At 39.9% G+C, this 13,481-nt stretch overlaps 1 protein-coding gene across 5 annotated transcripts in view; it reads right to left on the reverse strand.

Moving 5' to 3' along the window:
• Positions 1 to 2,042: 2,042 nt before the first annotated feature.
• LOC147679997 (CD5 antigen-like) overlaps positions 2,043 to 13,481 on the reverse strand; it is a 768,709-nt gene continuing 757,270 nt past the window's right edge. For all 5 annotated transcript variants that reach the window (XM_086943540.1, XM_086943542.1, XM_086943541.1 and 2 more), the window contains one exon: positions 2,043 to 6,084. In XM_086943540.1, coding sequence (XP_086799666.1) covers positions 5,840 to 6,084 — 245 coding nt within the window. In that variant the 3' untranslated portion in view covers positions 2,043 to 5,839. The remainder of the gene's footprint in view (positions 6,085 to 13,481) is intronic.

Below are 13,481 nucleotides of genomic sequence, written 5' to 3' on the forward strand. Positions count from 1 at the left end.
GGAGCTACAGTTCCTGAAACAAATTAGCTTTCCTTCACTATTCTTTGGTTTACTCACCTTTGTTTCTCTAGGTTTGCTCATCTCACTACATGCGTCACTGTTCTTGTTCCAAGAATTTTCATCACACCCATGAAATAGATTTTATAGTGTCCCTGGCTGATTTGACCACATCCTCCAGTGTTGGATTGCCAAAGACTCACAATTTCTCCTGAATTTCATTACTGTTAGTGTTGACCATAAGCTGATCATAAATCATTTCACCAGTTCCCTCCCCAAACTCACTTGTTACAGATAATCCTCTCAGAACTGTGAGAAACTCATCAAAAGACTCCCCCTTTTTTAGCTTCTTGGTATAGAAAGGATAAAGCTCAATAATGAATAATCAAAATCATCATACTCGTCTTACTTAGGTATCTCGAATTTCGGTACTTTGGTGAAATATCCTGATCTCCATATCATAGGCAATGCAACAAAATCCCTTTATTCTGCTCAGCAGTCATTTAGTGGCATCAATTTCCACTAAATATGTTTGGAACTTCTCCCCCTCTCTTCCAAGGTTTTGGGGATCCCCTTTATTTTGCAGGAACTTCTGTGTCATTCTATGTGCTGACTAACTGTTGGAGGCAGGTAAGTATTCAGAACCTAAAGATTCTGAACATATGCCCTCATACATGCTGGAAGTTTGACCCACAGGATGACTGCATAGAATGGCACAACTGGTAGATTAATGTAGAGGTCTTGAGTGGAAGCAAAACACATTTAGTCTCTGTTGAGTGAAAGTGGTGGAAGCCATGGACGCCATAATAGAGAAAACAATCCAGTCAAATGATAAGCAAGCGCCACCCAGGGAATGAAAGCAGAAGGCAAGCCCACCAAGTTAGAATATTTAAGGGGCACCTGATAGGTGGAGTTTTCTTCTTATTAGAGTTGGACTTTCTTCTTCCACAAAAGCCTATATTAGCTTATTGAATACCTTTTGCTTTGTAATAGTTTAGTTTACTACTTGTCAATGCCAGCATTCAAATCAATCTCTTTCACACCTGTGTCATAATGTAAAATGATGGAACTCCATGCAGAATGTGATGAGTGGACCCTGGGTCGCCTGCATCTCACATTTCACTTAGGACTAAATCGGACTCTCTTGTGTTGAGGATGCTCTGATAATCCTCCTGGCTCTTCATAAAGTGCTGGAACCTGGGGGCATATTACCAAGGGCAAGTATCGCCGCTTTTTCGGCGAATTGTGCCGAGAAAGCGGCGATACTGCTAGAGCCCTATTAACAAGGGCATTTTAAAGCCTGGCGCAAGCCCACTTTGCATGTCGTCGATAAACATCGCTAATGACATGGAAAGTGGGTGTTCCCACGTCCAACCACATGTAAAATGTGGTTGGAGGTGGGAACAGCCTATTACCTAGGCCGGCGTTGGGAGAGGCAGACCTGCGATAAACTTGTTTATCGCAGGTCTCCCAACGCCTGCTCTGACCAGGTGTTAGGCATTGATAATATGGGGAGTGGATCATAACACTGATTCCACCCCCCCCCATATTATCAAGGCACACATTAGCATATGAAAACAAGGTTTGTTTTCATGCACTAATGTGCCATATCGCAGACTATCGTCGGATTTCAAATCGCCTACGTGATGCGCATTGATAATTGCGCGCTAAAATGGCGATGAAATCCGGCGATAGCCGGCGATATGGGGATGTGCTTTGTGCGTTTATTAACGCACTTCTTGGTAATATGCCCCTTGCTTCTTTGAAACAAACTTTTCTCAGCATCTTAAACAAGAAACAATAAGTGTTTAAGTTCTGCAGGCTGGAGAACAAAGAATGAATTAGGTTAGTTACAGGGTCAAGACCCTTGAGTAAGAAAAATAAGTTCTCTTTATTTATATACTCAAGGATAGGAATATTTAAACAACATTCTTCATTCTGTCTAACAGTGAAGAAAAATATCAATGTGCAAAACGTCATAGAAACACATACATTAGGAGAGTTATTATACTATTTCGATCAAATTATTGCGACAACTGCTGTAATTTGATGGCAAAATTAAGCTTTTAATTATAAAAACAGGAGGCAGTAGTTGCCCCATTTACACAGTGAACAGCATTTTTACATTTTGGACTATCAATAATTGTTGGCGGGACATCTCTACTCACACACACATACAGAAATTGAATACATCAATAGCTTGCTTTCTTTTGTACCAAAAACATGATCTTGGCAAATGTAGATGAAGAAACAGGGGGTCATTTTAAAAGTTAAGTCTAGAACAGGATTTTCTAGATTATTTTTAAAGCAATTCATAGATCTACCATCAGTGTGAGGTACAACCGACCAGTGGAGCTTGAAAAATTTTCAGAGTGTGGGTGCTACCATCAATGTAACATCACTGAACTCATATGGATTGTGAAAAATACAAGGCTCAAAATAGAAAAATTGTAGCAAATGAGCCACGTACATTCAGTAGGAGAATGACAAGTGTATGGTATGTGGCGAGTGGTACATTTTAGAGAGGACTGTCCCAAATATATTAGTAAAAGCATGGTGTGCCAGTTTTCTGTGTTTTGCAGACTGCCCATTTTCTACTGAAATGGTAACCAAACATGCACAGAAATGCAGTTGCAGTGATACAATTACATTAGGCACAAATGATGATGTGCAGAAATACTTTTCCACAAAAAATTATAATTTCTGCATCACCAAGTAAAGTGGCTTGGTTTGTTTTGCTCCTATTAAAGTCTTTATTTCCACCATGCTTCAGAATTACCCAAAAATGTGCCTCAATTGTGCTGCCCAAATTTGTACACTTCATTTATAGGTATTAAAATGTTTTTGTTTATTAACATCTTATAGCTTTTCCTTTCACACTCCCTCTACTCCCAGTAAGATTGAAACATGGTTCAGTTTACAAAATTCCCCTCAATTTGCAGTCTAATGAAAGAAAACTAAACAACAATTTGTATGGCAAAGGAAGGATCAGCAATTTGTCCAAAGACATACGCCGACATTTGACCTCTACCTTCTAATGGATATCAATTGCGATCAGATAAAAACTAATTTTAAAGGCATTTTTATTGCTCATTCTCCTTCTGAACTCCAGCATGGTTATTTTATTATATTGAATCACCACCAAAGCACTACTTTCAGAACCTATGAAACAGGCACACAAGGTTCTGAAATAAAATTCATATTTTTGAACACTCTGCTACGGCAGAAAAAATTATGACATTTTGCTATGAATGGTGGCAACGTTTTTACAATAAATGTTTATTCATGTTTAGTTTTATTATAGGTTATGTAGGCCAGACTTACAAAATGAATTAAAGTAGGTTGTCATTTTGTTTTTAGTTCTAGGAAAGCTTCGGTTCTAATTGTGGAACACAATGTTCCTTTCTCCTTCTTTCCCTTCTGAAGAAATGTATTCTTTTCTTTGTGACTATTGTGTAATGCTTTAATGATTAGGGTATGCAAGAGAAATCTGGAATGCGAAAATGCCCATGTATCTTATCTAGTTAAAGATAGTGTAAGTTTGAAGGACGCTTGTAGGGTGAGAAACCTTGAGAAACTATTATGTAATTATATCATTTCACTTTAACTTGATTGGAGACAGTCCTCCTAAGAACTGTGTATAGGTGTGTAAAATGCTACAGTTTTTATGACTTCAGAACAGATGACAAGAGAGCAGAGTAGGAGATTTTAGAGTGCTCTCTCAGAGAGAGGACTGACTTTTCCTTTGATGTTTCCTTTGAAATGACGCCATGCTGGTTTGTCCTCTGTGTTTTAAGATTTGATCTAATTTAATTGCTTTTAATTAAAGCATCTGTATTCTGATTATGAATTACTTATAAAAGGATTTTGCCTTCTGTACAATTAACAAATAATAAACCTTCATGTTTTTATACTAATATGTACTCTGACCTTTTGTGGAGCATACTATGCTTCACGAAATAATGAAAAAAGGATTGATTTGTGGACAAGACTTAGGTGTGGAACACCAACATTCTTAAGATATAAACGCCACTCACCACAGTCCATCAAGAGAAATGTTTTATAGTCTCAGAATGTGTCACTAAGAAAAGCACAAACACTAGTAAACAAATCCACTGAAGATGCTATTTTGAGTTAAACATTTCAAAGTTGGGAATATTTTACCAGGCATTGAACAACCATGTCTGTTGTGAATCCTGTGATAACATTCTGAATTGTCTTCAACAGAGCATTGTTTCCTTTAGTCTTTCTATTTCCAATTCACATGTGCAACTCTTTTGGATAATGGCCTTTTTGAACTTGCTTTTTTCTCTTTCTGCTTTGAGGCATCAGGCTCAGTTTGTAAAGGCTGAAGAAATTTCTATTCACAATTGTTCAGAAACACTTCAACAAATCTATTTTGACAGCAGGGAAATGTTTGCTAGTAGACATCTTGTAGCAGTGTTACAGTGGTTTTCCCTTCTGAGAACTCTACCAGTGATGGAGTATGCTTTCTGGTTAGCAGGAAGTCATAGTTGTTTTGTCTTTCATCTACACCATACTTGAAATGTTTTTAAACTACCTTCTCCAATCTCATTATCAGAAAGGAATAGTTTTCTATATTTTGCATCTAGTCAAGCAGGTCATTAATAGGCTCGGGAGAAATGTAAGTTATGCAGCGTGATTCTTATAATTGTGGGATTTTTGTGTTACACTTGTTACACAAAATTCCCCAAAGTATGCCATTATGCCATGTAAAGTAATTACATATCATTTGTGGCAAAATTTTACCATGAGCACTTGGGGATAATGAGAATTGCTACACATGAGCGGCTGCTGCTCATGCCACTTGTGTTTATCGTGCTACATTTTTCACCACAAAATGCGTTCTCATGTGAAAAACTTCCACGCACACATTTTGCACTAAAATACAGTGTTAAATAGCAGCTTTTCATTTTGTCTAATTGTTTGAATTTCTCATACATTTCCTCAAATTTTGTATATTTACTAAATTCAAATGATGTGTATTTTATACACCCCATTAAAAGCAGTTTAACACCTTGGCTGCTATGGCTTTTCCCCTTGTGTGCTGAGAGGCTTGGAATACTATTGTTTCATGACGAGCTCAGCTCGTCATAAGCACAGCTCAACCGTGCCTCATGACGAGCTGAGCTCGTCATGAGCATGGAAGGGGTTAACAAGTCAAAGAAATGTTAATTTAATCTAATGAAAGTTTTGTAACATAACATAGAAATTGCATTTTCTTAAAAAACATATTTTACAGCAGATTTGATTTGATCTAATTCTAGTTTGTTTGTCAGACAAACAGGTGGAGAAGGCTAGAAGTGCAACCGCCAATTGATTTTCAGTGTTTGCTAAAAAATTTGACCTACAGGTTTCAACTTTACCAATGAAAACGACAATTCATTAGTTTTAATCACCATTTACTCTATTGTCACTATTAAGCAAACTGAAAAGATCTATGTATCCCCAAAACTAGGAATGAACTAGTGAAAAGATGGAATCCCTCTGAAAATGGAAGTAACAGTTTAACCAATAATCAAGCAATGTTGAAGAATCTAGCCAGGCTTTATCACATCGACCCTGAGGAATAAGAAAAAAGATTGTATCAATGGGGCAAATAAGACTATTCATTGTACACCAGTATGAAATCATCACCTTCTAATGTCTACCTCAGAGAAGACTCATTTCCCAATTCCTAGCCATTGCGAAGTGGACACTTCTTTGGTTTAGCTATGATTTGATAGGTAGTACAAGTTCTTTATCTCTCTCAGTTCTGAAACATTCTCAGCATTTGGAGCTTTAAAGGAAAACTGAACATCATCCAAATTTTCATTTCCAATTACTGATCCTGTTTTTCAATAGGTTTGCTTGTAATAAGTTCTTCCTCCTCTGCATGGGTGGCTGCAGGTACATGAACAATCACTGGCCGGGACAAAATCCTTAATGCCTCTAGGTAGCTGGGTGGAGGAGTCTGGCTGGCTTCCAAAGGTTTTGACAGTACTTTCAGTGCCTTCATGTAACTTGGAGGAGGAGTGATGGTATTGTTCAGGCAGAATCCGTGAGGAGCAAGAAGAGCATTGACTTCTGAAACAAAGGGAAATCAAACATGATCAAAGTGTCACTACATGAACAGGTACGTGTTGGTAAGAAACACAGAAATATTTAATGCCATTAAATAGCCTAATACAATTAAATAGCTTAAATACAAATATGCTCATAAAGGCAAGCTTTGAAAGAAAAAGGGTGGCTCCAAGCAGTATCCCACAGAAGGATTTAAGTAATGCAAATGCATACATTTACAAAATCATAAACCGATATATGCAAATAAGTGTTTCTCTTCTGATATGAATGTGTTACATTCTAAAAGATAATTCTTTTCCAGAGAAAAAAAGGGGGAGCAAATATCCATTGAGGAATATTTAAGGCAATACTCAATATTGCTTCTGAATTCCTGCAAATCTGTTCGAATTCTTTGGATACGCAATTTTAAATGAAGAATATCATATTGGTCACATGCTGTTACTGTTATTATTCCTATTATTTCCTTTTCAAATTATTAGTAGTAGCATTATCATTATCATTATTCGATAATAAATATAAGCAATATTAATATTAATACTATTACTCCTATTAGTACATTTCTACAGTCAATAAGCAATTGTTCAATGTAATCGTTCTCATTTTACCATCCTCGGAAGTTTGGAAGGATAGCTGGCTAGGTTGCCCCTAATGGGTTTTCAACTTGTGACACGGCAATCGTGCTATATGTCATCATCAGAAGTTTGCATAACTGAGATACCTTGCAAGTGCAACATGGTCTATATAGCTCCCAATCACAGAGCCTGCATCTATCTAAGTCACAAGTAGTCTTCTACTTATGATACAATTGCTTTCATTGTCTGCAAATTGTGCAGTTCCAGAAATTCACATGTTTGTCAACTGGAATCATGGAGCTCCTGTTAAATTAGTAATTATTGTAGAAAGAGGTATTGTATAGAGGCCTCAGCTCTACACAACTACTTGTTAGCATTTCAAGGGAAAAGGTGAGGAAAGAGTAACTTTAGATACAGGATACAAGACATTTCTTGGTCCTGGGATTCAGATTTGCTCATTTAGATGTGAGATCATAGGCTGTATTGAGAAGTCATATGAGCATCATAACGAGGACCGTTCTTGACTACCGACCTACAAATACCACGTGCATGTGGATACTGTACCATCTATTTACTACATAATGTATGCCTTATAAAATATTTTTATTGCATTTTCCGAAAATCTAATAAAGAGCCAAAGTTATGTTCATGATTCATAATACACATTAAGCATTTACCCTGATCTTTGACATTATGCTTTCAAAAGTCTGGGTAGCATACAAGCAGGTCTTAGTTTGGTTCAGTTGTGAGCATTAGGCACTTTGGTTTATAAGTGAGATATGACTAACATACTGGCTCAGCTTTAGATCAGGGCATGGTTGGTAAGCCTCATTGCCAAGGCGCATGTACCTATATTAATATTGGTGCGGATGGGTGCCTTTTCGCTCTTCAGATTCTATGGGAGTCATTTAGACCCTGGTTGATAGGCTGAGGTCTTGGTCTCTACTCCTTTGGAGGAGGACTGCTGACCAGATATAGAGTTCTCTGCCTACATGGAAAGGGATCAATTTGTCTTTGATGTACCTACTGGTGCAGCAGGTGTAATGAAGGCACAGGTGAATGGAAATCAGGTGCCATATTTATTGGCCTGCTCTTGTGTATTTTTAATTTTTTCTGACCGTAATTCCCAACTCCAACTTAGGAAGAGGAATAATGAGTTTGACAGGTAGACAGAGGCATCAATTTATGTTGGATTCTGTCTGCTTTATTACGAGTGCAAAAGATATGATTCGCTTGTTATAAGGTGGACACAATATCTATCACGTATGTGATGGAGTCATCCATCTCGCAAACTCTAAATAAGGCACTACATATCTAAAATATATTAGCCCAATTCTTAGCCATAAAAAGCATGTCACACTGGCATCAAATGGCCATACATTGTGAATTACCCATGCTCCTCGGTTTCCATAATTCTAGTCGCTCAGATGAATGGGAATACTGAGAGGCATGGATGGGAAAATAGCTATGCTGAGCCAACCTACTTTCCATCACTTTCTATGTCAACACAGATACATAACATTTTCTTCCAGTGGAATCGATTGCCTCTGAATGCTATCTCCTAAGGATTTTACCAGCATTATCCAACATGCTTGATATAAGGGACCATAGACAGTACTCATTAGCCAATTGCCTACAAATGTGTTTGAACAAGGGGAATCAAACTATGTCTCTGCCCCCCTATCATGTCAGGAAATTATTTTTTAGTAAAGTGTGTATAGGCCAAGTGGCAGTCTTCCACAGTTCAGGCTAAAGCAGTCTATTAATTTGCAAAAACAACTCTCCTTCCAGCAAAGTTGCTTCAGGTGGGGTTGCATTTACTGACTCATTACATTCATCAATACAAGTAAGAATTCAGAATATCACAGTCATAACACAACAATAACAATTTTGAAAAATTTCCCTAGCCAAAAAAAATGGTCCCTTCATGCAGTAGTGTAGGAAGCTGTCTCTGTATATACTATACCAAAGTAAGGTATAGTGTGCACAGAATCCATTCAAACTCCAAAGTTAGGCAAAGTTAAAAGCAGATAACACCTTACTATCTATTTGTGGTAGTGTGGCCGAGCAGTAAGGCTTCATCAGAGGGTAGTGCTAAGGATTTATTGTACACACTTATGCAAGAAATGGTGTCACACACTCAAAGACTGAACTCAGACCAAATGATTAGTATACAAATATTATTTAGGGTTATGTTATTACTAGAACCAGATCATAGGCAAAATTGTACTTTTAAAGAAACAGTATTATGAATATGCATTTGACATTGACTTAGCTTTAGTTACAGGTTTGTATATTTTGGCAATAAGCAGTTGAAATGACTTTATATTTAGGTGTCTTACTCAGTGAGTACACTGTATTACTAAACACATTACCTTCTTTTCCTAATGGAAGGAAAAGGTAATGTGTTTTGTAATACAGTGCACAGTTTTGCCAGGTTACTCATGAGACCCTCTTAGTCCTACAAGAACAAAAGTGAGTGTACAGTCCATGAGTTGGATCCAGTCACATGGGCACTCGTTTCACACTGCCAGTGGTTCAGGTGTGGCTGGGTACGGAGTGCAAGGACCACACGTTAGCCAAGGGGCCAAGCACGGTTGTTGGTTTTGGAACTGCTGAAGGGCAGGCCACCTGGTTGATAGAACGAAAAAGCTCTTGATGTTGTGTTTAGCACTGAATGGCCCAATGGCCAGCACAATCACTGCTCTACCAATGGCACTGGGGCAGCTGGGTGTAGGATGCAGTCGTCAGGAGTCCCAGGGTTTCTCAGTACAGACCGTCGGTTTTAGTCCAAGCAGCAGAGTCGGTTGGAGATTTTTGAGATTGCGTCAGTGACTGGGAAGGCGAATGAGGTATTGGCAACCTTGTGACCGGAAGGGCTCACAGACGGATTCAGTTGGATGGTCGCGGTTGTACTCTTTGGACTGCTTTAGCCAGAGAGTTAGTTGGGGTGTCACCTTCGGTTGCGTTGGAAGGTGCCTTGTACTTAAGGGCTGCAGGCGCAGGTTAGAAGCTTGTGGGGTTTCAGGTGTCACTGCAACCCAGGCTAGGATTCGGGTTCAAGGTGCCGGGTGCTGAGTGGTGGGGGACTCACGGAGTCGCCCAGAATTAAAGTTGGTTGATCTTGAGAAAGTCCAGTGCTCATGGGAGACAAAGTCTTTGCTTTGGTGAAGGCAGGGCAGGTCCTCTGGGATCTTGGGGGCTGCTGGCTACAGGATTCACTGGGATTTTGCTGTAGTTGGTCAAGGTCGGGATAGGCTGGTAGGACTGGGGCCAAGTCAGTTGGTGTCCTCCCTTTCTTCCTCAGCACGGCTCTTCGCTCCTTCTCCTTCTTTCTTCTAGTCTGAGGAGGCAAGGTTCAGGGTTGCCCCTAAATACAAACTTTAGAGGTGTTAAAGGTAGGTACAGGTCAGGACCAATGAGTCCCTACCTGGGGGTGGGTATATCCCCTATTAGACCACCTTCCTTTGGGTGGGTGGCATAAGAGTCACTCTGGTTGGCTGGGTCCCCCCATCTTCAAGATGGCAGGGACTGAGAGTTGTGCTTCACCACGCCTCCCCCACCTGAGGGATGGGGTTGGCAAAGGTGGGCACACCTCTCCTCCTATCTTGGTTTCCCCGCTGATTCTCCAGCCCAAAGTGGAGGTCAGAACCAGTGGGAGCCAGTTGATGCAAGCACCAAATGGCTGGGGAAGCTCACAAAGGCAGCAAGCCTTTGAGCTTCCCCTTCGTGACCCAGCCCATCCTGTGGGAGGAGGCTTGGCACCTCGTCCCAGGATGTGCTCTGTTTCAGGACCCAGAAAATGGCTGGGTCCATAAACATGGACGCTAGAGTTAGGTCGTTTTTCAGGGGGCATCTCTAAGATGTCCTCTGAGTGCATTTTTGATTAGATCCTACACTGGCATTAGTGTGGTGTTTAATGCGCTGATACGTTTGATAATGAACTTTCCAGTTTTCAATAAAGCCACCATGGTACTGTGGAGTTCGTAATGACAACCTCCCAGACTATATACTTGTTATGGCATTACTGCACTTAGAATGTCTAAGAATGGACATAGACACTGTAGGGGCCCAGGGCTCATGCATCTGCACCCTCACCACTGGTATAGTGCATCCCGCTAGAGGAGTGGTTTACCTAGGGCAGGGCAGTGGATTGTAGGCCTGGTACACAGGGATGTGTACCATTTCGACTCTTCACTTTTTTCTGCACCAAAACACGTAGCATGCAATGGCAGTGTGTGTGTAAATGTATAGATCCTCTAAGGGTGGCAAAATAAGTGCTGCAGCCCTCAGAGGACTTCCCTGGTCACAGCACCCTTGGTACCTATGGTACCTTTTACAAGGGGACTTACATGGGACCAGAGAGATGCCAATTGCATTTTGCAACAGTACAGTTTAGGGAAAGAACATAGACCCTGGGTACCTGGTTGGCAGGAACCCAGGGCACACTCACACTACATCAACATTAGGCAAAAAGTGGGGGGCAACCATGCAAAAATAAGCACTTTCCCACAAAAGCAAAATGTGTGGCTTCCCAGAGATCTTTTAGGAAAGGAAAACCTTCCCCCAAATTGGTGATAATGTGCTTTTATTAATTATAAAATCTTCGTGTTTTATGTTTGGTTTACTTAATATAACTATGCTGCAAATCTAATATTACTGGGCCTATGCATGTTTGCACTGGCATCCGCTGTATAGATGCTAAAGAAAATGTGGGTTTTAACATTGCACTAACATATTTCCTATGATTTTGTTTCTTTTAGGTGTTTCCTTTACATCAAATAGGCAAAATAGGATACATTTCAAGTTGTTGTTTTCTTGTACTGAATAAAATGTATCAGTGTGCCTTAGTAGGATGCCATGACAAGATGTTCTTGCATGGTACAATAGTCAAGGACGGCTGCTGCCCAAGCCACAACTTTTAATTCACTATATTATGGCTTATTTTTCAGTTTCCTTTAATAATGCAATGTCATTTTTCCTTGTTTGTTAGTTAAAGGCTTCACTCTAATTGCTAATAATATAGGCGTTTACTAGAACATCTTATTTTATGTAGCACACTTTCTACAATGTTGATTGGTTCATGTCAAGTATATTTGTCAATACAGCCCTATAACACCACTTTCACGCCACATTGAGTGCGTTCTTCTTCGCTTCTTTGAAAATATAAAATTGCCCTTTCCAGGATATGTAGCAGACTTGCTAGATACCTTCGTGAGACTTTCTGCTTGTTTATTTGGTTTCGATTATTAGACATTTGTTTGCTCTCATTCTGAGCAGTCCCAATGTTGGATTGTCATCTGACTTTATAATGAATCTTTTCTTTGCTTTTAAACTAACTGTCTGTTGATATAGATCTTTTCCTCAGGCAGACTACGTGTTCCTCCTCTTTTTCATCACACTGACATACAAACTAAGTAGATTTATGTTGGTTCATTACTGAACTATATTTGGTTATGGCTTATACTCTTCTGTTAAAACTCTCAAGGTTGGTTTTTTTATAAGCATTATTGGCGCTAATTTAAATCTGGCTAACTACTTTTTGCCTTCTGGAATGATTCTTACATATTGAGTGAACATTTTTTTACTTTGAATTTTGCCCTGCAATGTTTTTCTTTATTTGTTCAAGAGCCCTCGTTCTTTAGGAATCAAAAGGCCCCTGTCCAGATCACGGCCCTTTATATTGATATGTGAAAAGGAGGCACGAAGCTTCAGGGGTAGGGCAGATGTCTGCCAGATTATACCAGGAAGATTTACATACAAACAGACAAATTCGAAGACTTTCTCTCCCTCTCTGTTTTCAAAGCGCTAAAAAATCAGGGTGTTTTTCAAAATATTGTGTTTTTTCTCTTAGTACTCCTATCAATCTGCATTCCTTCCTCTTTCCTCTAACCCTTGGGCCCCTCTCATGCACCCTGCTTGTTACATAATGTATTCTAACATGTTATGCTATCCTGATTGTTGGAAAATCTGAAACTCACCCCTCCCCAACAATATTACAGATCAAGCTACTCCCCAGGTGAAAAGTTGGTCAATTTGAAATATCAACTTGGGAGATGCACTCCCACTAATTGGCAGTGGGCTGGTGCTAATATGCAAACGGTTGTAAATATTATTGGAGCTTAACACTGGCTTATTGAAGATATAAACCAGCGCACGTGTGTAGTACCTTCTGTACTGTGTCTTGAATGTTATGATCCTTGATGATCATTTCCTCAAGTCTAGGACTAAGTATGGTGCCCAGGTGAATTTCTGTTGACCTGCCGGGCTGCTCATAACCTTGCATGCATGGAAGTCCCAAGGGAGCTCATAAAGTTCAGAGACACTCAAATAGAACACAGTGAAGCCAGCACTGCCCATCATCACAGACCGGGAGAGAGGTGCACAAGAACCTATTATGTGTAAGGCTAGGTGACATCAGTGGTAGACATGCCTGGCTAGTAAATTGTCTCCCTGTGCCTAAGCTTGTATTTTGCATTTAAAACACCATCACATGAGCCACAACCTGCCCTTTCTCATTATCGAGTCTCTTTCACACAGGACCATCACTAGCCTAACATTTCCTGGAAGCTGGACAAAGTATCTGGAGCCACACATGAGGGTCCTGTGACCTTCCTTTGCAGTCCTGAGGTCAATCATTCAAACTGACTTGATACGTACCCAACAGATGGAGGTCACTGTAAGGGGGCATTTATGGTTCAAGTATAGACTCTTGTGCCCGTGGACTCACACATCTAATGTCCTTTTGGATCAGACAGTTGTTTACCCCTGTAAGTGCCTCTACCCGACCCCTGTGATCATGGGACGATTGTCCCAGAATTATTAGAA

Source organism: Lissotriton vulgaris, chromosome 11, assembly GCF_964263255.1.
Source record: "Lissotriton vulgaris chromosome 11, aLisVul1.2, whole genome shotgun sequence".
NCBI lineage: Eukaryota > Metazoa > Chordata > Amphibia > Caudata > Salamandridae > Lissotriton > Lissotriton vulgaris.